The following is a 27,500-nucleotide window of genomic DNA, read 5'->3' on the forward strand; positions in this document are numbered from 1 at the left end:
CTCAGTGTTCTGTACCAGTGTCCTCTGGGTCCGTCCTACTGCTTAGTGTTCTGTACCAGTGTCCTCTGGGTCTGTCCTACTGCTCAGTGTTCTGTACCAGTGTCCTCTGGGTCTGTCCTACTGCTCAGTGTTCTGTACCAGTGTCCCCTGGGTCTGTCCTACTGCTCAGTGTTCTGGACCAGTGTCCTCTGGGTCTGTCCTACTGCTACAGTGTTATGGACCAGTGTCCTCTGGGTCTGTCCTACTGCTCAGTGTTCTGGACCAGTGTCCTCTGGGTCTGTCCTACTGCTCAGTGTTCTGGACCAGTGTCCTCTGGGTCTGTCCTACTGCTACTGTGTTCTGGACCAGTGTCCTCTGGGTCTGTCCTACTGCTCAGTGTTCTGTACCAGTGTCCTCTGGGTCCGTCCTACTGCTTAGTGTTCTGTACCAGTGTCCTCTGGGTCTGTCCTACTGCTCAGTGTTCTGTACCAGTGTCCTCTGGGTCTGTCCTACTGCTCAGTGTTCTGTACCAGTGTCCTCTGGGTCTGTCCTACTGCTCAGTGTTCTGTACCAGTGTCCTCTGGGTCTGTCCTACTGCTACTGTGTTATGGACCAGTGTCCTCTGGGTCAGTCCTACTGCTACAGTGTTATGGACCAGTGTCCTCTGGGTCTGTCCTACTGCTCAGTGTTCTGGACCAGTGTCCTCTGGGTCTGTCCTACTGCTACAGTGTTATGGACCAGTGTCCTCTGGGTCTGTCCTACTGCTCAGTGTTCTGGACCAGTGTCCTCTGGGTCTGTCCTACTGCTACTGTGTTCTGGACCAGTGTCCTCTGGGTCTGTCCTACTGCTACAGTGTTATGGACCAGTGTCCTCTGGGTCTGTCCTACTGCTACAGTGTTATGGACCAGTGTCCTCTGGGTCTGTCCTACTGCTCAGTGTTCTGGACCAGTGTCCTACTGCTCAGTGTTCTGGACCAGTGTCCTCTGGGTCTGTCCTACTGCTACTGTGTTATGGACCAGTGTCCTATGGGTCTGTCCTACTGCTACAGTGTTATGGACCAGTGTCATCTGGGTCTGTCCTACTGCTCAGTGTTATGGACCAGTGTCCTCTGGGTCTGTCCTACTGCTACAGTGTTATGGACCAGTGTCCTCTGGGTCTGTCCTACTGCTCAGTGTTCTGGACCAGTGTCCTCTGGGTCTGTCCTACTGCTACAGTGTTATGGACCAGTGTCCTCTGGGTCTGTCCTACTGCTAAAGTGTTCTGGACTAGTGACCTCTTCTATCCTACTGCTAGAGTGTTTTCATTTAGTTCAGGACTAATATAACAGGTGATACAGTACCTGTCTCCATCTCATTTAGTTCAAGACTAATATAACAGGTGATACAGTACCTGTCTTCATCTCATTTAGTTCAGGACTAATATAACAGGTGATACAGTACCTGTCTGTCTCCATCTCATTTAGTTCAGGACTAATATAACAGGTGATACAGTACCTGTCTGTCTCCATCTCATTTAGTTCAGGACTAATATAACAGGTGATACAGTACCTGTCTGTCTCCATCTCATTTAGTTCAGGACTAATGTAACAGGTGATACAGTACCTGTCTCCATCTCATTTAGTTCAGGACTAATATAACAGGTGATACAGTACCTGTCTGTCTCCATCTCATTTAGTTCAGGACTAATGTAACAGGTGATACAGTACCTGTCTCCATCTCATTTAGTTCAGGACTAATATAACAGGTGATACAGTACCTGTCTGTCATCCATCTCATTTAGTTCAGGACTAATATAACAGGTGATACAGTACCTGTCTGTCTCCATCTCATTTAGTTCAGGACTAATATAACAGGTGATACAGTACCTGTCTGTCTCCATCTCATTTAGTTCAGGACTAATATAACAGGTGATACAGTACCTGTCTGTCTCCATCTCATTTAGTTCAGGACTAATGTAACAGGTGATACAGTACCTGTCTCCATCTCATTTAGTTCAGGACTAATATAACAGGTGATACAGTGCCTGTCTGTCTCCATCTCATTTAGTTCAGGACTAATGTAACAGGTGATACAGTACCTGTCTCCATCTCATTTAGTTCAGGACTAATATAACAGGTGATACAGTACCTGTCTGTCTCCATCTCATTTAGTTCAGGACTAATGTAACAGGTGATACAGTACCTGTCTCCATCTCATTTAGTTCAGGACTAATATAACAGGTGATACAGTACCTGTCTCCATCTCATTTAGTTCAGGACTAATATAACAGGTGATACAGTACCTGTCTGTCTCCATCTCATTTAGTTCAGGACTAATATAACAGGTGATACAGTACCTGTCTGTCTCCATCTCATTTAGTTCAGGACTAATATAACAGGTGATACAGTACCTGTCTGTCTCCATCTCATTTAGTTCAGGACTAATGTAACAGGTGATACAGTACCTGTCTCCATCTCATTTAGTTCAGGACTAATATAACAGGTGATACAGTACCTGTCTGTCTCCATCTCATTTAGTTCAGGACTAATGTAACAGGAGATACAGTACCTGTCTCCATCTCATTTAGTTCAGGACTAATATAACAGGTGATACAGTACCTGTCTGTCTCCATCTCATTTAGTTCAGGACTAATATAACAGGTGATACAGTACCTGTCTGTCTCCATCTCATTTAGTTCAGGACTAATATAACAGGTGATACAGTACCTGTCTGTCTCCATCTCATTTAGTTCAGGACTAATGTAACAGGTGATACAGTACCTGTCTGTCTCCATCTCATTTAGTTCAGGACTAATATAACAGGTGATACAGTACCTGTCTGTCTCCATCTCATTTAGTTCAGGACTAATGTAACAGGTGATACAGTACCTGTCTGTCTCCATCTCATTTAGTTCAGGACTAATATAACAGGTGATACAGTACCTGTCTGTCTCCATCTCATTTAGTTCAGGACTAATGTAACAGGTGATACAGTACCTGTCTGTCTCCATCTCATTTAGTTCAGGACTAATGTAACAGGAGATACAGTACCTGTCTCCATCTCATTTAGTTCAGGACTAATATAACAGGTGATACAGTACCTGTCTGTCTCCATCTCATTTAGTTCAGGACTAATGTAACAGGAGATACAGTACCTGTCTCCATCTCATTTAGTTCAGGACTAATATAACAGGTGATACAGTACCTGTCTGTCTCCATCTCATTTAGTTCAGGACTAATATAACAGGTGATACAGTACCTGTCTGTCTCCATCTCATTTAGTTCAGGACTAATGTAACAGGAGATACAGTACCTGTCTGTCTCCATCTCATTTAGTTCAGGACTAATGTAACAGGTGATACAGTACCTGTCTCCATCTCATTTAGTTCAGGACTAATATAACAGGTGATACAGTACCTGTCTGTCTCCATCTCATTTAGTTCAGGACTAATATAACAGGTGATACAGTACCTGTCTGTCTCCATCTCATTTAGTTCAGGACTAATATAACAGGTGATACAGTACCTGTCTGTCTCCATCTCATTTAGTTCAGGACTAATATAACAGGTGATACAGTACCTGTCTGTCTCCATCTCATTTAGTTCAGGACTAATGTAACAGGTGATACAGTACCTGTCTCCATCTCATTTAGTTCAGGACTAATGAAACAGGTGATACAGTACCTGTCTGTCTCCATCTCATTTAGTTCAGGACTAATGTAACAGGTGATACAGTACCTGTCTGTCTCCATCTCATTTAGTTCAGGACTAATATAACAGGTGATACAGTACCTGTCTGTCTCCATCTCATTTAGTTCAGGACTAATGTAACAGGTGATACAGTACCTGTCTCCATCTCATTTAGTTCAGGACTAATGTAACAGGTGATACAGTACCTGTCTGTCTCCATCTCATTTAGTTCAGGACTAATATAACAGGTGATACAGTACCTGTCTCCATCTCATTTAGTTCAGGACTAATATAACAGGTGATACAGTACCTGTCTCCATCTCATTTAGTTCAGGACTAATATAACAGGTGATACAGTACCTGTCTGTCTCCATCTCATTTAGTTCAGGACTAATGTAACAGGTGATACAGTACCTGGCTCCATCTCATTTAGTTCAGGACTAATATAACAGGTGATACAGTACCTGTCTGTCTCCATCTCATTTAGTTCAGGACTAATATAACAGGTGATACAGTACCTGTCTGTCTCCATCTCATTTAGTTCAGGACTAATATAACAGGTGATACAGTACCTGTCTGTCTCCATCTCATTTAGTTCAGGACTAATATAACAGGTGATACAGTACCTGTCTGTCTCCATCTCATTTAGTTCAGGACTAATATAACAGGTGATACAGTACATGTCTGTCTCCATCTCATTTAGTTCAGGACTAATATAACAGGTGATACAGTACCTGTCTGTCTCCATCTCATTTAGTTCAGGACTAATGTAACAGGTGATACAGTACCTGTCTATCTCCATCTCATTTAGTTCAGGACTAATATAACAGGTGATACAGTACCTGTCTGTCTCCATCTCATTTAGTTCAGGACTAATGTAACAGGTGATACAGTACCTGTCTGTCTCCATCTCATTTAGTTCAGGACTAATATAACAGGTGATACAGTACCTGTCTGTCTCCATCTCATTTAGTTCAGGACTAATATAACAGGTGATACAGTACCTGTCTGTCTCCATCTCATTTAGTTCAGGACTAATATAACAGGTGATACAGTACCTGTCTGTCTCCATCTCATTTAGTTCAGGACTAATGTAACAGGTGATACAGTACCTGTCTGTCTCCATCTCATTTAGTTCAGGACTAATATAACAGGTGATACAGTACCTGTCTCCATCTCATTTAGTTCAGGACTAATGTAACAGGTGATACAGTACCTGTCTGTCTCCATCTCATTTAGTTCAGGACTAATATAACAGGTGATACAGTACCTGTCTCCATCTCATTTAGTTCAGGACTAATGTAACAGGTGATACAGTACCTGTCTGTCTCCATCTCATTTAGTTCAGGACTAATATAACAGGTGATACAGTACCTGTCTGTCTCCATCTCATTTAGTTCAGGACTAATATAACAGGTGATACAGTACCTGTCTCCATCTCATTTAGTTCAGGACTAATGTAACAGGTGATACAGTACCTGTCTGTCTCCATCTCATTTAGTTCAGGACTAATATAACAGGTGATACAGTACCTGTCTGTCTCCATCTCATTTAGTTCAGGACTAATGTAACAGGTGATACAGTACCTGTCTGTCTCCATCTCATTTAGTTCAGGACTAATATAACAGGTGATACAGTACCTGTCTGTCTCCATCTCATTTAGTTCAGGACTAATATAACAGGTGATACAGTACCTGTCTGTCTCCATCTCATTTAGTTCAGGACTAATGTAACAGGTGATACAGTACCTGTCTGTCTCCATCTCATTTAGTTCAGGACTAATATAACAGGTGATACAGTACCTGTCTCCATCTCATTTAGTTCAGGACTAATGTAACAGGTGATACAGTACCTGTCTGTCTCCATCTCATTTAGTTCAGGACTAATATAACAGGTGATACAGTACCTGTCTGTCTCCATCTCATTTAGTTCAGGACTAATGTAACAGGTGATACAGTACCTGTCTGTCTCCATCTCATTTAGTTCAGGACTAATATAACAGGTGATACAGTACCTGTCTGTCTCCATCTCATTTAGTTCAGGACTAATATAACAGGTGATACAGTACCTGTCTGTCTCCATCTCATTTAGTTCAGGACTAATATAACAGGTGATACAGTACCTGTCTGTCTCCATCTCATTTAGTTCAGGACTAATATAACAGGTGATACAGTACCTGTCTCCATCTCATTTAGTTCAGGACTAATATAACAGGTGATACAGTACCTGTCTCCATCTCATTTAGTTCAGGACTAATGTAACAGGTGATACAGTATTACTCAGAGAATGCAAAGGATGAAACTAAATAGACATTTTCATCCAGTAGTAATATGCATTAATATGTCACTCAGATGGACTTTAGTCCTGACGTAACCCACCCATACATGATGTAAACACTCCATATGACAGAAGTCAGACCAGACACAGACAGACAGACAGATAGACAGATAGACAGACAGGACAGACAGGACAGACAGACAGACAGATACATACCTGACGATCTGCTCAGAGACGGGTTTGTTCTGGAACTTTGAAGGGAGTTATAGAACAGGCTTGACGAGGAGAGAGGACAGAGACAGATAGACAGACAGGACAGACAGACAGACAGATACATACCTGACAATCTGCTCAGAGACGGGTTTGTTCTGGAACTTTGAAGGGAGTTCTAGAACAGGCTTGACGGTGAAACACTGGATGTCTGTCATCACAGCCGTTAACGGAAATATTGAAGTGTTGAATATAAATGAACTGGTCACAATGAGTTCAACTAAAACAGAACACAGCTGTAAAGTAGGAGACGCTCTACCATACAAACTAAAGCCATGATTAGACCCTCCCAGGCTGCTGAATGTCTGCAGGGTTAACGTGTGTAGATGGTGGCGGTGAAGCACTTTGTGAAGACTGTTGATGTATGGGAAAAGGACTTTATAAATATCATTGATTGATTGATTGATTGATTGACTGACTGACATCACTGTGATAAGTATACACTGTCAGGGATAGTTCCTGATGTCTGTCTGACTCAATCGATCAACATTTTATTTTATCAAGCCCATTTTCCATCACCAGTGCTGTACAGAAACCCAGCCTAAAACCACAGAGAACAAGCAATGCAGAGGCAGAAGAACAGTGACGAGGAAAAACTCCCTAGAAAGGCCCGGAACATAGGAAGAAACCTAGAGAGGAACCAGGCTCCGGTGGGTGGCCAGTCCTCTGCTGGCTGTCTTGACTGTTATCCCTGTGGTAAGGATACACTGTGAGGAAGAGGTCTTGATGTCGTCGCCGGGCGGCGTGGTCGTCTTCATCTTGTCCGCGTTGGGGAACTGGGTGAGCAGTCTGGCCTCAAAGTCCTCTCTCCTCTCGTACTCCTTCCCCCTATAGATGAACATCTTGTTCTGAGAGGGAAAAACAGAGAGAACGTTGTGGGGGGTTTATAGACCACTTCTGTCTGACTACCAGAAGATGCTTTGTGGCAGAGTCGTAGCCACGCTGGGCTTCGGGGGGGGTGAGGGTTCACCACCGAGGCAGCTCAATGTCACCCTGCCATGCTTCACTACACTGGACTAGTGACGAACACAGATCACACACACACACACACTGAACTGGCCCAACAGGGCGGCATAACACTGCAGACACAGTGTGATATGGGGTTGAATGGGTGTTGGATCTGGTGTATAAACAGCATGACTTTACTGGGATGTAGTGAACGTAAAAAATAAAATAAAAATAAGAGGGAACATTGAAGACGGGCAAACTACACTGAACTAAAAATATAAACACAACATGTAAAGTGTTGGTCCCATGTTTCATGAGCTGAAATAAAACCCAGAAATGTTTCAAACGCACAAAAACCTTATTTCTCTCAAATGTTGTGCACAATTTTGCTTACATTACTTTTAGTGAGATTTTCCTTTGCCAAGATAATCCATCCACCTGACAGGTGTGGCATATCAAGAATTTGATTAAACAGCATTACACAGGTGCACCTTGTGCCGGGGACAATAAAAGACCACTCTAAAATGTGCAGTCTTGTCACACAACACAATGCCACAGATGTCTCATGTTTTGAGGAAGAGTGCGATTTGCATGCTGACTGCAGGAATGTCCACCAGAGCTGTTTCCAGAGAATGGAATGTTCATTTCTCTACCATAAGCCGCCTCCAATGTCATTTTAGAGAATTAGGCAATTAGTTCAACTGGGTTTAGAACCACAGGCCACGTGTATGGTGTTGTGTGGGCGAGCGGTTTGCTGATGTCAACGTTGTGAACAGAATGGCGTTTGGGATTATGGTATGAACAGGCATAAGCTACGGACAACGGACACAATTGCGTTTTATCAATGGCAATTTGAATTGCAGAGAGATACCGTGACGAGATCCTGAGGCCCGTTTTGTTTAAGGTATCTGTGAGCAACAAAATACATATCTGTATTCCCAGTCATGTGAAATCCATAGATTAGGACCTATTGTGTATGTTACCAAGCAGTAATTTAAAAAAAAAAATCAGTTTGGTGGAAACTCTGCTGTTGGGAAAACAGCAGAGTGTTTAGGTCCTAATCTATGGCTTGACATCAGCAAACAGCCAATCAATGTTTTATTTTTGAATATTCTATACTATAGAATCAGAAACACTGTGGTAAAACCAGGATATCGCTGGTCTATTTCATGTGGGACCTCAGATAGAGCTTCTATCACACACACACACTGCTGTTTAAACATTCATTATTTAACTAGGCAAGTCAGTTAAGAACAAATTCTTATTGACCATGACGGACTACCTACAGGGTCAGCCCCTGGACACAATTAGGGTTAAGTGCCTTGCTCAAAGGACACTGGCCCAACGCTCTAATCGCTAGGCTACCTGCTGCCCATTCTATCGGGGTGTGTGTGTGTTCCTCTCAATGTCAGGGTGCTCATTACTCAGCTCCCAGAATGCACCATTCTGACAGAGAAAGGAAATCACAGTCTATCACAGAGGAGGCGAAGAAGCAACAACAGAAAACGGTTCTCATACTTCGGCTCGTCAATAATTCATTACTGTTTTTTGTAAATGGAAAAACACAGTCGGCCAAGAAACTAGTGTCATGACGAAGTCAATAAAAAGAAGAATAGAAAATCAAACAGCATCTAGAATGAAATGCATAGATTATTTAAACATGTCGGCAGAGGGGTTTATGGGGCCATAAATGGAATCCAAATATCTCCAAATGCATTGTGGGAAAACTAATACAAAGTCTGTTTGTTAGCGATGGAGACTCGCGAACAAACTTGTTCAACACGATAAAACATACAGGAGAAATATCAGTCAACCATTTCAGTCAACCATTTCAGTCAGCCATTTCAGTCAGCCATTTCAGTCAGCCATATCAGTCAACCATATCAGTTAACCATATCAGTTAACCATATCAGTCAACCATATCAGTCAACCATTTCAGTCAACCATATCAGTCAACCATATCAGTCAACCATATCAGTCAGCCATTTCAGTCAGCCATATCAGTCAACCATATCAGTCAACCATTTCAGTCAACCATTTCAGTCAACCATTTCAGTCAACCATATCAGTCAACCATTTCAGTCAACCATATCAGTCAACCATGATCTTAGCATTGACCCATGAAAGTCAATGATCCAAGAACGTAAAGGTGCTTAAATCGGTGCTTAAGCTGACAAGGCCGTCATCTTAGGTCACAGGAGTGTGTAGAAACTAACACACCGTTTGAAAGGGAGAGGACAAAACGTACCTGAAAATGTATGAGATGAGGAAACTTTGTTTGTTTATCCTAGTCAGGAAGCTTTTGCAGTGTCCCAAATGGCACCCTATTCCCTATGTAGTGCACTACTTTTGACTAGAGCTCTATGGAACCTGTTCAAAAATTAGTGCCCTCTATAGGGAATACGGCGCTGTTTGGGACGGAGCCCACTGTACGTCTGAGAGAACTCGGTATGATAGAACGTGACAGCTTATACATTAAAATGCTGGAACACAGTTTGATAAATCTTTTCAGACAACTTTTGGAAAGCCTGAACACGTCCGTTGAGCCGCTGAGACAAACAGAAACACCGCAGCTTCACAGGAACAGATGGAACGCGGGTCAGAGAAAGACGGAGGAACGAAGTACTTCATTTAATATCCCTGCTCTACCGATCGCTAGATACATTCAGTCTGCCTTCCCTGCTCTACCGATCGCTAGATACATTCAGTCAGTCAGCCTTCCCTGCTCTACCGATCGCTAGATACATTCAGACTGCCTTCCCTGCTCTACCGATCGCTAGATACATTCAGTCTGCCTTCCCTGCTCTACCGATCGCTAGATACATTCAGACTGCCTTCCCTGCTCTACCGATCGCTAGATACATTCAGACTGCCTTCCCTGCTCTACCGATCGCTAGATACATTCAGACTGCCTTCCCTGCTCTACCGATCGCTAGATACATTCAGACTGCCTTCCCTGCTCTACCGATCGCTAGATACATTCAGACTGCCTTCCCTGCTCTACCGATCGCTAGATACATTCAGACTGCCTTCCCTGCTCTACCGATCGCTAGATACATTCAGACTGCCTTCCCTGCTCTACCGATCGCTAGATACATTGACTGCCTTCCCTGCTCTACCGATCGCTAGATACATTCAGTCTGCCTTCCCTGCTCTACCGATCGCTAGATACATTCAGTCTGCCTTCCCTGCTCTACTGATCGCTAGATACATTCAGTCAGACTGCCTTCCCTGCTCTACCGATCGCTAGATACATTCAGTCTGCCTTCCCTGCTCTACCGATCGCTAGATACATTCAGTCTGCCTTCCCTGCTCTACTGATCGCTAGATACATTCAGTCAGACTGCCTTCCCTGCTCTACCGATCGCTAGATACATTCAGTCTGCCTTCCCTGCTCTACCGATCGCTAGATACATTCAGACTGCCTTCCCTGCTCTACCGATCGCTAGATACATTCAGTCTGCCTTCCCTGCTCTACCGATCGCTAGATACATTCAGTCTGCCTTCCCTGCTCTACTGATCGCTAGATACATTCAGTCAGACTGCTTTCCCTGCTCTACCGATCGCTAGATACATTCAGTCTGCCTTCCCTGCTCTACCGATCGCTAGATACATTCAGACTGCCTTCCCTGCTCTACCGATCGCTAGATACATTCAGTCTGCCTTCCCTGCTCTACCGATCGCTAGATACATTCAGTCTGCCTTCCCTGCTCTACTGATCGCTAGATACATTCAGTCAGACTGCCTTCCCTGCTCTACCGATCGCTAGATACATTCAGTCTGCCTTCCCTGCTCTACAGATCGCTAGATACATTCAGTCTGCCTTCCCTGCTCTACCGATTGCTAGATACATTCAGACTGCCTTCCCTGCTCTACCGATCGCTAGATACATTCAGTCTGCCTTCCCTGCTCTACCGATCGCTAGATACATTCAGTCTGCCTTCCCTGCTCTACTGATCGCAAGATACATTCAGTCAGACTGCCTTCCCTGCTCTACCGATCGCTAGATACATTCAGTCTGCCTTCCCTGCTCTACCGATCGCTAGATACATTCAGTCTGCCTTCCCTGCTCTACCGATCGCTAGATACATTCAGACTGCCTTCCCTGCTCTACCGATCGCTAGATACATTCAGACTGCCTTCCCTGCTCTACCGATCGCTAGATACATTCAGACTGCCTTCCCTGCTCTACCGATCACTAGATACATTCAGACTGCCTTCCCTGCTCTACCGATCGCTAGATACATTCAGACTGCCTTCCCTGCTCTACCGATCGCTAGATACATTCAGTCAGACTGCCTTCCCTGCTCTACCGATCGCTAGATACATTCAGTCAGACTGCCTTCCCTGCTTTACCGATCGCTAGATACATTCAGTCAGACTGCCTTCCCTGCTCTACCGATCGCTAGATACATTCAGTCAGACTGCCTTCCCTGCTCTACCGATCTCTAGATACATTCAGTCAGACTGCCTTCCCTGCTCTACCGATCGCTAGATACATTCAGACTGCCTTCCCTGCTCTACCGATCGCTAGATACATTCAGACTGCCTTCCCTGCTCTACCGATCGCTAGATACATTCAGACTGCCTTCCCTGCTCTACCGATCGCTAGATACATTCAGACTGCCTTCCCTGCTCTACCGATCGCTAGATACATTCAGACTGCCTTCCCTGCTCTACCGATTGCTAGATACATTCAGACTGCCTTCCCTGCTCTACCGATCACTAGATACATTCAGTCAGACTGCCTTCCCTGCTCTACCGATCGCTAGATACATTCAGTCTGCCTTCCCTGCTCTACCGATCGCTAGATACATTCAGACTGCCTTCCCTGCTCTACCGATCGCTAGATACATTCAGACTGCCTTCCCTGCTCTACCGATCGCTAGATACATTCAGACTGCCTTCCCTGCTCTACCGATCGCTAGATACATTCAGACTGCCTTCCCTGCTCTACCGATTGCTAGATACATTCAGACTGCCTTCCCTGCTCTACCGATCACTAGATACATTCAGTCAGACTGCCTTCCCTGCTCTACCGATCGCTAGATACATTCAGACTGCCTTCCCTGCTCTACCGATCGCTAGATACATTCAGACTGCCTTCCCTGCTCTACCGATCGCTAGATACATTCAGTCAGACTGCCTTCCCTGCTCTACCGATCGCTAGATACATTCAGACTGCCTTCCCTGCTCTACCGATCGCTAGATACATTCAGACTGCCTTCCCTGCTCTACCGATCGCTAGATACATTCAGTCAGACTGCCTTCCCTGCTCTACCGATCGCTAGATACATTCAGACTGCCTTCCCTGCTCTACCGATCGCTAGATACATTCAGTCTGCCTTCCCTGCTCTACCGATCGCTAGATACATTCAGACTGCCTTCCCTGCTCTACCGATCGCTAGATACATTCAGTCAGACTGCTTTCCCTGCTCTACCGATCGCTAGATACATTCAGTCTGCATTCCCTGCTCTACCGATCGCTAGATACATTCAGACTGCCTTCCCTGCTCTACCGATCGCTAGATACATTCAGACTGCCTTCCCTGCTCTACCGATTGCTAGATACATTCAGACTGCCTTCCCTGCTCTACCGATCACTAGATACATTCAGTCAGACTGCCTTCCCTGCTCTACCGATCGCTAGATACATTCAGACTGCCTTCCCTGCTCTACCGATCGCTAGATACATTCAGTCTGCCTTCCCTGCTCTACCGATCGCTAGATACATTCAGACTGCCTTCCCTGCTCTACCGATCGCTAGATACATTCAGACTGCCTTCCCTGCTCTACCGATCGCTAGATACATTCAGACTGCCTTCCCTGCTCTACCGATCGCTAGATACATTCAGACTGCCTTCCCTGCTCTACCGATTGCTAGATACATTCAGACTGCCTTCCCTGCTCTACCGATCACTAGATACATTCAGTCAGACTGCCTTCCCTGCTCTACCGATCGCTAGATACATTCAGACTGCCTTCCCTGCTCTACCGATCGCTAGATACATTCAGACTGCCTTCCCTGCTCTACCGATCGCTAGATACATTCAGTCAGACTGCCTTCCCTGCTCTACCGATCGCTAGATACATTCAGACTGCCTTCCCTGCTCTACCGATCGCTAGATACATTCAGACTGCCTTCCCTGCTCTACCGATCGCTAGATACATTCAGTCAGACTGCCTTCCCTGCTCTACCGATCGCTAGATACATTCAGACTGCCTTCCCTGCTCTACCGATCGCTAGATACATTCAGTCTGCCTTCCCTGCTCTACCGATCGCTAGATACATTCAGACTGCCTTCCCTGCTCTACCGATCGCTAGATACATTCAGACTGCCTTCCCTGCTCTACCGATCGCTAGATACATTCAGACTGCCTTCCCTGCTCTACCGATCGCTAGATACATTCAGTCAGACTGCCTTCCCTGCTCTACCGATCGCTAGATACATTCAGACTGCCTTCCCTGCTCTACCGATCGCTAGATACATTCAGTCAGACTGCCTTCCCTGCTCTACCGATCGCTAGATACATTCAGTCTGCCTTCCCTGCTCTACCGATCGCTAGATACATTCAGTCAGACTGCCTTCCCTGCTCTACCGATCGCTAGATACATTCAGACTGCCTTCCCTGCTCTACTGATCGCTAGATACATTCAGACTGCCTTCCCTGCTCTACCGATCACTAGATACATTCAGTCAGACTGCCTTCCCTGCTCTACCGATCGCTAGATACATTCAGACTGCCTTCCCTGCTCTACCGATCGCTAGATACATTCAGACTGCCTTCCCTGCTCTACCGATCGCTAGATACATTCAGTCAGACTGCCTTCCCTGCTCTACCGATCGCTAGATACATTCAGTCAGACTGCCTTCCCTGCTCTACCGATCGCTAGATACATTCAGTCAGACTGCCTTCCCTGCTCTACCGATCGCTAGATACATTCAGTCAGACTGCCTTCCCTGCTCTACCGATCGCTAGATACATTCAGTCAGACTGCCTTCCCTGCTCTACCGATCGCTAGATACATTCAGACTGCCTTCCCTGCTCTACCGATCGCTAGATACATTCAGTCAGACTGCCTTCCCTGCTCTACCGATCGCTAGATACATTCAGACTGCCTTCCCTGCTCTACCGATCGCTAGATACATTCAGACTGCCTTCCCTGCTCTACCGATCGCTAGATACATTCAGACTGCCTTCCCTGCTCTACCGATCACTAGATACATTCAGACTGCCTTCCCTGCTCTACCAATCGCTAGATACATTCAGACTGCCTTCCCTGCTCTACCGATCGCTAGATACATTCAGACTGCCTTCCCTGCTCTACCGATCGCTAGATACATTCAGACTGCCTTCCCTGCTCTACCGATCACTAGATACATTCAGTCAGACTGCCTTCCCTGCTCTACCAATCGCTAGATACATTCAGACTGCCTTCCCTGCTCTACCGATCGCTAGATACATTCAGACTGCCTTCCCTGCTCTACCGATCGCTAGATACATTCAGACTGCCTTCCCTGCTCTACCGATCACTAGATACATTCAGACTGCCTTCCCTGCTCTACCAATCGCTAGATACATTCAGACTGCCTTCCCTGCTCTACCGATCGCTAGATACGTTCAGACTGCCTTCCCTGCTCTACCGATCGCTAGATACATTCAGACTGCCTTCCCTGCTCTACCGATCACTAGATACATTCAGTCAGACTGCCTTCCCTGCTCTACCGATCGCTAGATACATTCAGACTGCCTTCCCTGCTCTACCGATCGCTAGATACATTCAGTCTGCCTTCCCTGCTCTACCGATCGCTAGATACATTCAGACTGCCTTCCCTGCTCTACCGATCGCTAGATACATTCAGACTGCCTTCCCTGCTCTACCGATCGCTAGATACATTCAGACTGCCTTCCCTGCTCTACCGATCGCTAGATACATTCAGTCAGTCTGCCTTCCCTGCTCTACCGATCGCTAGATACATTCAGTCTGCCTTCCCTGCTCTACCGATCGCTAGATACATTCAGTCAGACTGCCTTCCCTGCTCTACCGATCGCTAGATACATTCAGTCTGCCTTCCCTGCTCTACCGATCGCTAGATACATTCAGTCAGACTGCCTTCCCTGCTCTACCGATCGCTAGATACATTCAGACTGCCTTCCCTGCTCTACTGATCGCTAGATACATTCAGACAGACTGCCTTCCCTGCTCTACCGATCGCTAGATACATTCAGTCAGACTGCCTTCCCTGCTCTACCGATCGCTAGATACATTCAGACTGCCTTCCCTGCTCTACCGATCGCTAGATACATTCAGACTGCCTTCCCTGCTCTACCGATCACTAGATACATTCAGACTGCCTTCCCTGCTCTACCGATCGCTAGATACATTCAGACTGCCTTCCCTGCTCTACCGATCGCTAGATACATTCAGACTGCCTTCCCTGCTCTACCGATCGCTAGATACATTCAGACTGCCTTCCCTGCTCTACCGATCGCTAGATACATTCAGACTGCCTTCCCTGCTCTACCGATCACTAGATACATTCAGTCAGACTGCCTTCCCTGCTCTACCGATCGCTAGATACATTCAGACTGCCTTCCCTGCTCTACCGATCGCTAGATACATTCAGACTGCCTTCCCTGCTCTACCGATCGCTAGATACATTCAGTCAGACTGCCTTCCCTGCTCTACCGATCGCTAGATACATTCAGTCAGACTGCCTTCCCTGCTCTACCGATCGCTAGATACATTCAGTCAGACTGCCTTCCCTGCTCTACCGATCGCTAGATACATTCAGACTGCCTTCCCTGCTCTACCGATCGCTAGATACATTCAGACTGCCTTCCCTGCTCTACCGATCGCTAGATACATTCAGACTGCCTTCCCTGCTCTACCGATCGCTAGATACATTCAGTCAGTCTGCCTTCCCTGCTCTACCGATCGCTAGATACATTCAGTCTGCCTTCCCTGCTCTACCGATCGCTAGATACATTCAGTCAGACTGCCTTCCCTGCTTTACCGATTGCTAGATACATTCAGTCAGACTGCCTTCCTAGAAGTCCTTTTTCCTGATCCATTCAGTCAGACTGCCTTCCCTGCTCTACCGATCGCTAGATACATTCAGTCAGACTGCCTTCCCTGCTCTACCGATCGCTAGATACATTCAGTCAGACTGCCTTCCCTGCTCTACCGATCGCTAGATACATTCAGCCAGACTGCCTTCCCAGAAGTCCTTTCTCCTGATCCATTCAGTCAGACTGCCTTCCCTGCTCTTCCGATCGCTAGATCCATTCAGTCAGACTGCCATCCCTGCTCTACCGATCACTAGATACATTGTCAGACTGCCTTCCCAGAAGTCCTGTCTGTTGATCCATTCAGTCAGACTGCCTTCCCAGAAGTCCTGTCTGTTGATCCATTCAGTCAGACTGCCTTCCCAGAAGTCCTGTCTGTTGATCCATTCAGTCAGACAGCCTTCCCAGAATTCCTGTCTGTTGATCCATTCAGTCAGACTGTGTTCAGTGTTTTAATAAGAGAATATCGTAATGCCTTCCACATTAGATACAAATACATCATAATCAGCTGAATTAAGCAGCAATGTTTACAACGTGTTCTTACGGAAGGAGAGAAGCAAAGTGCCTTCATTGGATGCAATGATATCTTTAATATAATTGACCCCCCCCCAGAGGCAGGGAGATACCGACACACAAACAGCAACATGAAGAAGACACTAAAAACCACTGCAAACACGATGTATCTCAATTATCCTCCGATGAATACTTCCCTAACGACTCGTGCAGAGAGGCCCAGGATTGAAATGACATTAAGTGTTTTCATTATTTTATAATTTAATATAATACGGATTCTGAATGAAGTCCACTCTTCTTCACACTCAAGCGCATTCCACATTTCACCCTTTCCCCTATGCAGTGCACTACTTTTGAAGGCTCTGGTTATAAGTAGTGCACTACTTTTGAAGGCTCTGGTCATAAGTAGGGCACTACTTTTGAAGGCTCTGGTCATAAGTAGGGCACTACTTTTGAAGGCTCTGGTCATAAGTAGTGCACTACTTTTGAAGGCTCTGGTTATAAGTAGTGCACTACATTTGAAGGTTCTGGTTATAAGTAGTGCACTACTTTTGAAGGTTCTGGTTATAAGTAGTGCACTACTTTTGAATGTTCTGGTTATAAGTAGTGCACTACTTTTGAAGGTTCTGGTTAAAAGTAGTGCACTACTTTTGAAGGCTCTGGTCCACTATTTATACATATTTTTTATTTAACCTTTATTTAACTAGGAAAGTCAGTTAATAAGAACAAATTCTTATCTACAATGACGGCGTAACCACTAGGCTACCTGCCTCTAACCAGGGACAGAGACTATCATCCCTAGTCCAATAGGACAGTGAGAGGGATAAAGACTATCATCCCTTGTCCAATAGGACATCGAGAGGGATAAAGACTATCATCCCTTGTCCAATAGGACAACGAGATGGATAAAGACTATCATCCCTTGTCCAATAGGACAACGAGATGGATAAAGACTATCATCCCTTGTCCAATAGGACAGTGAGAGGGATAAAGACTATCATCCCTAATCCAATAGGACAGTGAGATGGATAAAGACTATCATCCCTAATCCAATAGGACAGTGAGATGGATAAAGACTATCATCCCTTGTCCAATAGGACAGCGAGAGGGATAAAGACTATCATCCCTAATCCAATAGGACAGTGAGAGGGATAAAGACTATCATCCCTTGTCCAATAGGACAGTGCGAGGGATAAAGACTATCATCCCTAATCCAATAGGACAGTGAGATGGATAAAGACTATCATCCCATGTCCAATAGGACAGTGAGAGGGATAAAGACTATCATCCCTAATCCAATAGGACAGTGAGATGGATAAAGACTATCATCCCTAGTCCAATAGGACAGCGAGAGGGATAAAGACCATCATCCCTAGTCCAATAGGACAGTGAGATGGGTAAACGCTATCATCCCTAGTCCAATAGGACAGCGAGAGGGAAAAAGACTATCATCCCTAGTCCAATAGGACAGTGAGAGGGATAAAGGCGATCATCCCTAATCCAATAGGACAACAGTGAGAGGGATAACGGCTATCATCCCTAATCCAATAGGACCATGAGAGAAGATAAAGACTATCATCCTTAGTCCAATAGAACAGTGAGAGGGATAAAGACTATCATCCCTAATCCAATAGGACAGTGAGAGGGGTAACGGCTATCATCCCTAGTCCAATAGGACAGTCAGAGAGGATAAAGACTATAATCCCTAGTCCAATAGGACAGTGAGAGAGGATAAAGGCTATCATCCCTAATCCAATAGGACGACAGTGAGAGGGATAACGGCTATCATCCATAATCCAATAGGACAGTGAGACGGGCAACGGCTATCATCCCTAATCCAATAGGACAGTGAGAGGGAAACGGCTATCATCCCTAATCCAATAGGACCGTGAGAAAGGAAAAAGACTATCATCCCTAATCCAATAGGACAGTGAGAGGGAAACGGCTATCATCCCTAATCCAATAGGACAGTGAGAGGGAAACGGCTATCATCCCTAATCCAATAGGACAGTGAGATGGATAAAGACTATCATCCCTTGTCCAATAGGACAGCGAGAGGGATAAAGACTATCATCCCTAGTCCAATAGGACAGTGAGATGGATAAAGACTATCATCCCTGGTCCAATAGGACAGTGAGAGGGAAAAAGACTATCATCCCTAGTCCAATAGGACAACAGTGAGAGGGATAACGGCTATCATCCCTAATCCAATAGGACAGTGAGAGGGAAACGGCTATCATCCCTAATCCAATAGGACAGTGAGATGGATAAAGACTATCATCCCTTGTCCAATAGGACAGCGAGAGGGATAAAGACTATCATCCCTAGTCCAATAGGACAGTGAGATGGATAAAGACTATCATCCCTGGTCCAATAGGACAGTGAGAGGGAAAAAGACTATCATCCCTAGTCCAATAGGACAACAGTGAGAGGGATAACGGCTATCATCCCTAATCCAATAGGACCATGAGAGAAGATAAAGACTATCATCCTTAGTCCAATAGGACAGTGAGAGGGAAAAAGACTATCATCCCTAATCCAATAGGACAACAGTGAGAGGGATAACGGCTATCATCCCTAATCCAATAGGACCATGAGAGAAGATAAAGACTATCATCCTTAGTCCAATAGGACAGTGAGAGGGATAAAGACTATCATCCCTAATCCAATAGGACAGTGAGAGGGGTAACGGCTATCATCCCTAGTCCAATAGGACAGTCAGAGAGGATAAAGACTATAATCCCTAGTCCAATAGGACAGTGAGAGAGGATAAAGGCTATCATCCCTAATCCAATAGGACGACAGTGAGAGGGATAACGGCTATCATCCATAATCCAATAGGACAGTGAGACGGGCAACGGCTATCATCCCTAATCCAATAGGACAGTGAGAGGGAAACGGCTATCATCCCTAATCCAATAGGACCGTGAGAAAGGAAAAAGACTATCATCCCTAATCCAATAGGACAGTGAGAGGGAAACGGCTATCATCCCTAATCCAATAGGACAGTGAGAGGGAAACGGCTATCATCCCTAATCCAATAGGACAGTGAGATGGATAAAGACTATCATCCCTTGTCCAATAGGACAGCGAGAGGGATAACGACTATCATCCCTAGTCCAATAGGACAGTGAGATGGATAAAGACTATCATCCCTGGTCCAATAGGACAGTGAGAGGGATAAAGACTATCATCCCTAGTCCAATAGGACAGTCAGAGAGGTAACGGCTATCTGGTGCAGAACATCAGTGATTTACTGGAGATCAGTAGAGGCCAGGGCACAAAACACTAACCCACTTTAGCTGGCAATAATAATCTAGTTTAGTTAATGTTGTTGTGCACCTATTAAGGAGAAAACACTCTCTCCAAACCTTACATGATTAATGCTCCGTGGTGAATTGCCATTTTATTCGGGGGGGGGGAAAGAACATTGTCCCTTTAAAATAGGCACAGCATATTCCCGTGTCCCAAATCACAGCCTGTTTCCCTATATAGTGCACTACTTTTGAATAAGCCCATTGGGTTCTGGTCAAAAATAAGGGCACTGTATAGTGAATAGGCTTCCATTTGGGACACATCCTTTGTTCCAGTATCTGATCAGTAATGATAACTTCTGGGCTGATACTAATAAGCTGAGGTTTTCATCTCACTGAATTAGATATGAGAAGTAATTTATTTCTTACGACTTCCCCCTCCCCCTTTCTCGAACAGGAAGTAAAGCATCTTTAGCTCCAAGAAGGTAGTCTACAGTAGACCGGCTGTAGAGAAGTCTATGAGGTGGTCTACTGTAGACCGGCTGTAGAGAAGTCTATGAGGTAGTCTACAGTAGACCGGCTGTAGAGAAGTCTATGAGGTAGTCTACTGTAGACCGGCTGTAGAGAAGTCTATGAGGTAGTCTACTGTAGACCGGCTGTAGAGAAGTCTATGAGGTAGTCTACTGTAGACCGGCTGTAGAGAAGTCTATGAGGTGGTCTACAGTAGACAGGTGCTGCACACATCACTCTCTCTGTCCCCCAGACACACATCACTCTCTCTGTCCCCCAGACACACATCACTCTCTCTGTCCTCCAGACACACATAACTCTCTCTGTCCTCCAGACACACATCACTCTCTCTGTCCTCCAGACACACATCACTCTCTCTGTCCCCCAGACACACATCACTCTCTCTGTCCTCCAGACACACATCACTCTCTCTGTCCTCCAGACACACATCACTCTCTCTGTCCTCCAGACACACATCACTCTCTCTGTCCTCCAGACACACATCACTCTCTCTGTCCTCCAGACACACATCACTCTCTCTGTCCTCCAGACACACATCACTCTCTCTGTCCTCCAGACACACATCACTCTCTCTGTCCTCCAGACACACATCACTCTCTCTGTCCCCCAGACACACATCACTCTCTCTGTCCTCCAGACACACATCACACTCTCTGTCCCCCAGACACACATCACTCTCTCTGTCCCCCAGACACACATCACTCTCTCTGTCCTCCAGACACACATCACTCTCTCTGTCCCCCAGACAGACACACATCACTCTCTCTGTCCTCCAGACACACATCACTCTCTCTGTCCTCCAGACACACATCACTCTCTCTGTCCCCCAGACACACATCACTCTCTCTGTCCTCCAGACACACATCACTCTCTCTGTCCCCCAGACAGACACACATCACTCTCTCTGTCCCCCAGACAGACACACATCACTCTCTCTGTCCCCCAGACACACATCACTCTCTCTGTCCTCCAGACACACATCACTCTCTCTGTCCTCCAGACACACATCACTCTCTCTGTCCCCCACACACACATCACTCTCTCTGTCCTCCAGACACACATCACTCTCTGTCCTCCAGACACACATCACTCTCTCTGTCCTCCAGACACACATCACTCTCTCTGTCCCCCAGACACACATCACTCTCTCTGTCCTCCAGACACACATCACTCTCTGTCCCCCAGACACACGTCACTCTCTCTGTCCTCCAGACACACATCACTCTCTCTGTCCTCCAGACACACATCACTCTCTCTGTCCTCCAGACACACATAACTCTCTCTGTCCTCCAGACACACATCACTCTCTCTGTCCTCCAGACACACATCACTCTCTCTGTCCTCCAGACACACATCACTCTCTCTGTCCTCCAGACACACATCACTCTGTCTGTCCCCCAGACACACATCACTCTCTCTGTCCTCCAGACACACATCACTCTCTCTGTCCTCCAGACACACATCACTCTCTCTGTCCTCCAGACACACATCACTCTCTCTGTCCCCCAGACACACGTCACTCTCTGTCCTCCAGACACACATCTCTCTCTCTGTGCCCCAGACACACGTCACTCTCTGTCCTCCAGACACACATCACTCTCTCTGTCCCCCAGACACACGTCACTCTCTGTCCTCCAGACACACATCTCTCTCTCTGTCCTCCAGACACACGTCACTCTCTCTGTCCTCCAGACACACATCACTCTCTCTGTCCTCCAGACACACATCACTCTGTCTGTCCCCCAGACACACATCACTCTCTCTGTCCTCCAGACACACATCACTCTCTCTGTCCTCCAGACACACATCACTCTCTCTGTCCTCCAGACACACATCACTCTCTCTGTCCTCCAGACACACATCACTCTCTCTGTCCTCCAGACACACATCACTCTCTCTGTCCTCCAGACACACATCACTCTCTGTCCCCCAGACACACATCACTCTCTCTGTCCTCCAGACACACATCACTCTCTCTGTCCTCCAGACACACATCACTCTCTCTGTCCTCCAGACACACATCACTCTCTCTGTCCTCCAGACACACATCACTCTCTCTGTCCTCCAGACACACATCACTCTCTCTGTCCTCCAGACACACATCACTCTCTCTGTCCTCCAGACACACATCACTCTCTCTGTCCCCCAGACACACATCACTCTCTCTGTCCTCCAGACACACATCACACTCTCTGTCCCCCAGACACACATCACTCTCTCTGTCCCCCAGACACACATCACTCTCTCTGTCCTCCAGACACACATCACTCTCTCTGTCCCCCAGACAGACACACATCACTCTCTCTGTCCTCCAGACACACATCACTCTCTCTGTCCTCCAGACACACATCACTCTCTCTGTCCCCCAGACACACATCACTCTCTCTGTCCTCCAGACACACATCACTCTCTCTGTCCCCCAGACAGACACACATCACTCTCTCTGTCCCCCAGACAGACACACATCACTCTCTCTGTCCCCCAGACACACATCACTCTCTCTGTCCTCCAGACACACATCACTCTCTCTGTCCTCCAGACACACATCACTCTCTCTGTCCCCCACACACACATCACTCTCTCTGTCCTCCAGACACACATCACTCTCTGTCCTCCAGACACACATCACTCTCTCTGTCCTCCAGACACACATCACTCTCTCTGTCCCCCAGACACACATCACTCTCTCTGTCCTCCAGACACACATCACTCTCTGTCCCCCAGACACACGTCACTCTCTCTGTCCTCCAGACACACATCACTCTCTCTGTCCTCCAGACACACATCACTCTCTCTGTCCTCCAGACACACATCACTCTCTCTGTCCTCCAGACACACATCACTCTCTGTCCTCCAGACACACATCACTCTCTCTGTCCTCCAGACACACATCACTCTCTCTGTCCCCCAGACACACATCACTCTCTCTGTCCTCCAGACACACATCACTCTCTCTGTCCCCCAGACACATCATCACATCACTCTCTCTGTCCTCCAGACACACATCACTCTCTCTGTCCTCCAGACACACATCACTCTCTCTGTCCTCCAGACACACATCACTCTCTCTGTCCCCCAGACACACATCACTCTCTGTCCTCCAGACACACATCACTCTCTCTGTCCTCCAGACACACATCACTCTCTCTGTCCTCCAGACACACATCACTCTCTGTCCTCCAGACACACATCACTCTCTCTGTCCCCCAGACACACATCACTCTCTCTGTCCTCCAGACACACATCACTCTCTCTGTCCTCCAGACACACATCACTCTCTGTCCTCCAGACACACATAACTCTCTCTGTCCTCCAGACACACATCACTCTCTCTGTCCTCCAGACACACATCACTCTGTCTGTCCCCCAGACACACATCACTCTCTCTGTCCTCCAGACACACATCACTCTCTCTGTCCTCCAGACACACATCACTCTCTCTGTCCTCCAGACACACATCACTCTCTCTGTCCCCCAGACACACGTCACTCTCTGTCCTCCAGACACACATCTCTCTCTCTGTGCCCCAGACACACGTCACTCTCTGTCCTCCAGACACACGTCACTCTCTCTGTCCCCCAGACACACGTCACTCTCTGTCCTCCAGACACACATCTCTCTCTCTGTCCTCCAGACACACGTCACTCTCTCTGTCCTCCAGACACACATCACTCTCTCTGTCCTCCAGACACACATCACTCTGTCTGTCCCCCAGACACACATCACTCTCTCTGTCCTCCAGACACATCACTCTCTCTGTCCTCCAGACACACATCACTCTCTCTGTCCTCCAGACACACATCACTCTCTCTGTCCTCCAGACACACATCACTCTCTCTGTCCTCCAGACACACATCACTCTCTCTGTCCTCCAGACACACATCACTCTCTGTCCTCCAGACACACATCACTCTCTCTGTCCTCCAGACACACATCACTCTCTCTGTCCTCCAGACACACATCACTCTCTGTCCTCCAGACACACATCACTCTCTCTGTCCTCCAGACACACATCACTCTCTCTGTCCTCCAGACACACATCACTCTCTCTGTCCTCCAGACACACATCACTCTCTCTGTCCTCCAGACACACATCACTCTCTGTCCTCCAGACACACATCACTCTCTCTGTCCCCAGACACACATCACTCTCTCTGTCCCCAGACACACACTCTCTCTGTGCCCCACACATCTCTCTGTCCTCCAGACACACATCACTCTCTCTGTCCTCCAGACACACATCACTCTCTCTGTCCTCCAGACACACATCACTCTCTCTGTCCTCCAGACACACATCACTCTCTCTGTCCTCCAGACACACATCACTCTCTGTCCTCCAGACACACATCACTCTCTGTCCTCCAGACACACATCACTCTCTGTCCTCCAGACACATCATAACTCTCTCTGTCCTCCAGACACACATCACTCTCTCTGTCCTCCAGACACACATCACTCTCTCTGTCCTCCAGACACACATCACTCTCTCTGTCCTCCAGACACACATCACTCTCTCTGTCCCCCAGACACACATCACTCTCTGTCCTCCAGACACACATCACTCTCTCTGTCCTCCAGACACACATCACTCTCTCTGTCCTCCAGACACATCACTCTCTCTGTCCTCCAGACACACATCACTCTCTCTGTCCCCCAGACACACATCACTCTCTCTGTCCTCCAGACACACATCACTCTCTCTGTCCTCCAGACACACATCACTCTCTCTGTCCCCCAGACAGACACACATCACTCTCTCTGTCCCCCAGACACACATCACTCTCTCTGTCCTCCAGACACACATCACTCTCTCTGTCCCCAGACACACATCACTCTCTCTGTCCTCCAGACACACATCACTCTCTCTGTCCTCCAGACACACATCACTCTCTCTGTCCCCCAGACAGACACACATCACTCTCTCTGTCCCCCAGACACACATCACTCTCTCTGTCCTCCAGACACACATCACTCTCTCTGTCCTCCAGACACACATCACTCTCTCTGTCCCCCAGACACACGTCACTCTCTGTCCTCCAGACACACATCTCTCTCTCTGTCCTCCAGACACACATCACTCTCTGTCCTCCAGACACACATCACTCTCTCTGTCCTCCAGACACACATCACTCTCTGTCCTCCAGACACACATCACTCTCTCTGTCCCCCAGACACACATCACTCTCTGTCCTCCAGACACACATCACTCTCTGTCCCAGACACACATCACTCTCTGTCCTCCAGACACACATCACTCTCTGTCCCCCAGACACACATCACTCTCTGTCCTCCAGACACACATCACTCTCTCTGTCCTCCAGACACACATCACTCTCTCTGTCCTCCAGACACACATCACTCTCTCTGTCCTCCAGACACACATCACTCTCTGTCCTGACACACATCTCTCTCTGTCCTCCAGACACACATCACTCTCTGTCCTCCAGACACACATCACTCTCTCTGTCCCCCAGACAGACACACATCACTCTCTCTGTCCTCCAGACACACATCACTCTCTCTGTCCTCCAGACACACATCACTCTCTCTGTCCCCCAGACACACATCACTCTCTCTGTCCTCCAGACACACATCACTCTCTCTGTCCTCCAGACACACATCACTCTCTCTGTCCCCCAGACAGACACACATCACTCTCTCTGTCCCCCAGACACACATCACTCTCTCTGTCCTCCAGACACACATCACTCTCTCTGTCCTCCAGACACACATCACTCTCTCTGTCCTCCAGACACACATCACTCTCTCTGTCCTCCAGACACACATCACTCTCTCTGTCCCCCAGACACACATCACTCTCTGTCCTCCAGACACACATCACTCTCTCTGTCCTCCAGACACACATCACTCTCTCTGTCCTCCAGACACACATCACTCTCTCTGTCCTCCAGACACACATCACTCTCTCTGTCCCCCAGACACACATCACTCTCTCTGTCCTCCAGACACACATCACTCTCTCTGTCCTCCAGACACACATCACTCTCTCTGTCCCCCAGACAGACACACATCACTCTCTCTGTCCTCCAGACACACATCACTCTCTCTGTCCTCCAGACACACATCACTCTCTCTGTCCCCCAGACACACATCACTCTCTCTGTCCTCCAGACACACATCATCTCTCTCTGTCCTCCAGACACACATCACTCTCTCTGTCCCCCAGACAGACACATCACTCTCTCTGTCCCCCAGACACACATCACTCTCTCTGTCCTCCAGACACACATCACTCTCTCTGTCCTCCAGACACACATCACTCTCTCTGTCCCCCAGACACACGTCACTCTCTGTCCTCCAGTCTCTGTCCTCCAGACACACATCACTCTCTCTGTCCTCCAGACACACATCACTCTCTCTGTCCTCCAGACACACATCACTCTCTGTCCTCCAGACACACATCACTCTCTCTGTCCCCCAGACACACATCACTCTCTGTCCTCCAGACACACATCACTCTCTGTCCTCCAGACACACATCACTCTCTGTCCCCCAGACACACATCACTCTCTGTCCTCCAGACACACATCACTCTCTCTGTCCTCCAGACACACATCACTCTCTCTGTCCTCCAGACACACATCACTCTCTCTGTCCTCCAGACACACATCACTCTCTGTCCTCGACACACATCACTCTCTCTGTCCTCCAGACACACATCACTCTCTCTGTCCTCCAGACACACATCACTCTCTCTGTCCCCCAGACACACATCACTCTCTCTGTCCCCCAGACACACATCACTCTCTGTCCTCCAGACACACATCACTCTCTGTCCCCCAGACACACATCACTCTCTCTGTCCTCCAGACACACATCACTCTCTGTCCTCCAGACACAAATCACTCTCTGTCCTCCAGACACACATCACTCTCTCTGTCCTCCAGACACACATCACTCTCTCTGTCCCCCAGACACACATCACTCTCTGTCCTCCAGACACACATCACTCTCTGTCCTCCAGACACA

At 47.2% G+C, this 27,500-nt stretch overlaps 2 protein-coding genes across 2 annotated transcripts in view; one reads left to right on the forward strand and one right to left on the reverse strand.

Annotated features, from left to right (window-relative positions):
- LOC135513383 (dedicator of cytokinesis protein 1-like) overlaps window positions 1–27,500 on the forward strand; it is a 1,066,221-nt gene that overhangs the window by 215,239 nt on the left and 823,482 nt on the right.
- LOC135511833 (dedicator of cytokinesis protein 1-like) overlaps window positions 1–27,500 on the reverse strand; it is a 513,132-nt gene that overhangs the window by 111,895 nt on the left and 373,737 nt on the right. Inside the window, exons 27-28 of the mRNA XM_064933315.1 lie at window positions 6,899–7,040; window positions 6,262–6,343 (exon numbers count right to left, since the gene is read on the reverse strand). Of these exons, the coding sequence (XP_064789387.1) occupies window positions 6,262–6,343; window positions 6,899–7,040 (224 nt within the window). The remainder of the gene's footprint in view (window positions 1–6,261; window positions 6,344–6,898; window positions 7,041–27,500) is intronic.

The sequence above is a fragment of the Oncorhynchus masou genome, chromosome 24 (genome assembly GCF_036934945.1).
Source record: "Oncorhynchus masou masou isolate Uvic2021 chromosome 24, UVic_Omas_1.1, whole genome shotgun sequence".
NCBI lineage: Eukaryota > Metazoa > Chordata > Actinopteri > Salmoniformes > Salmonidae > Oncorhynchus > Oncorhynchus masou.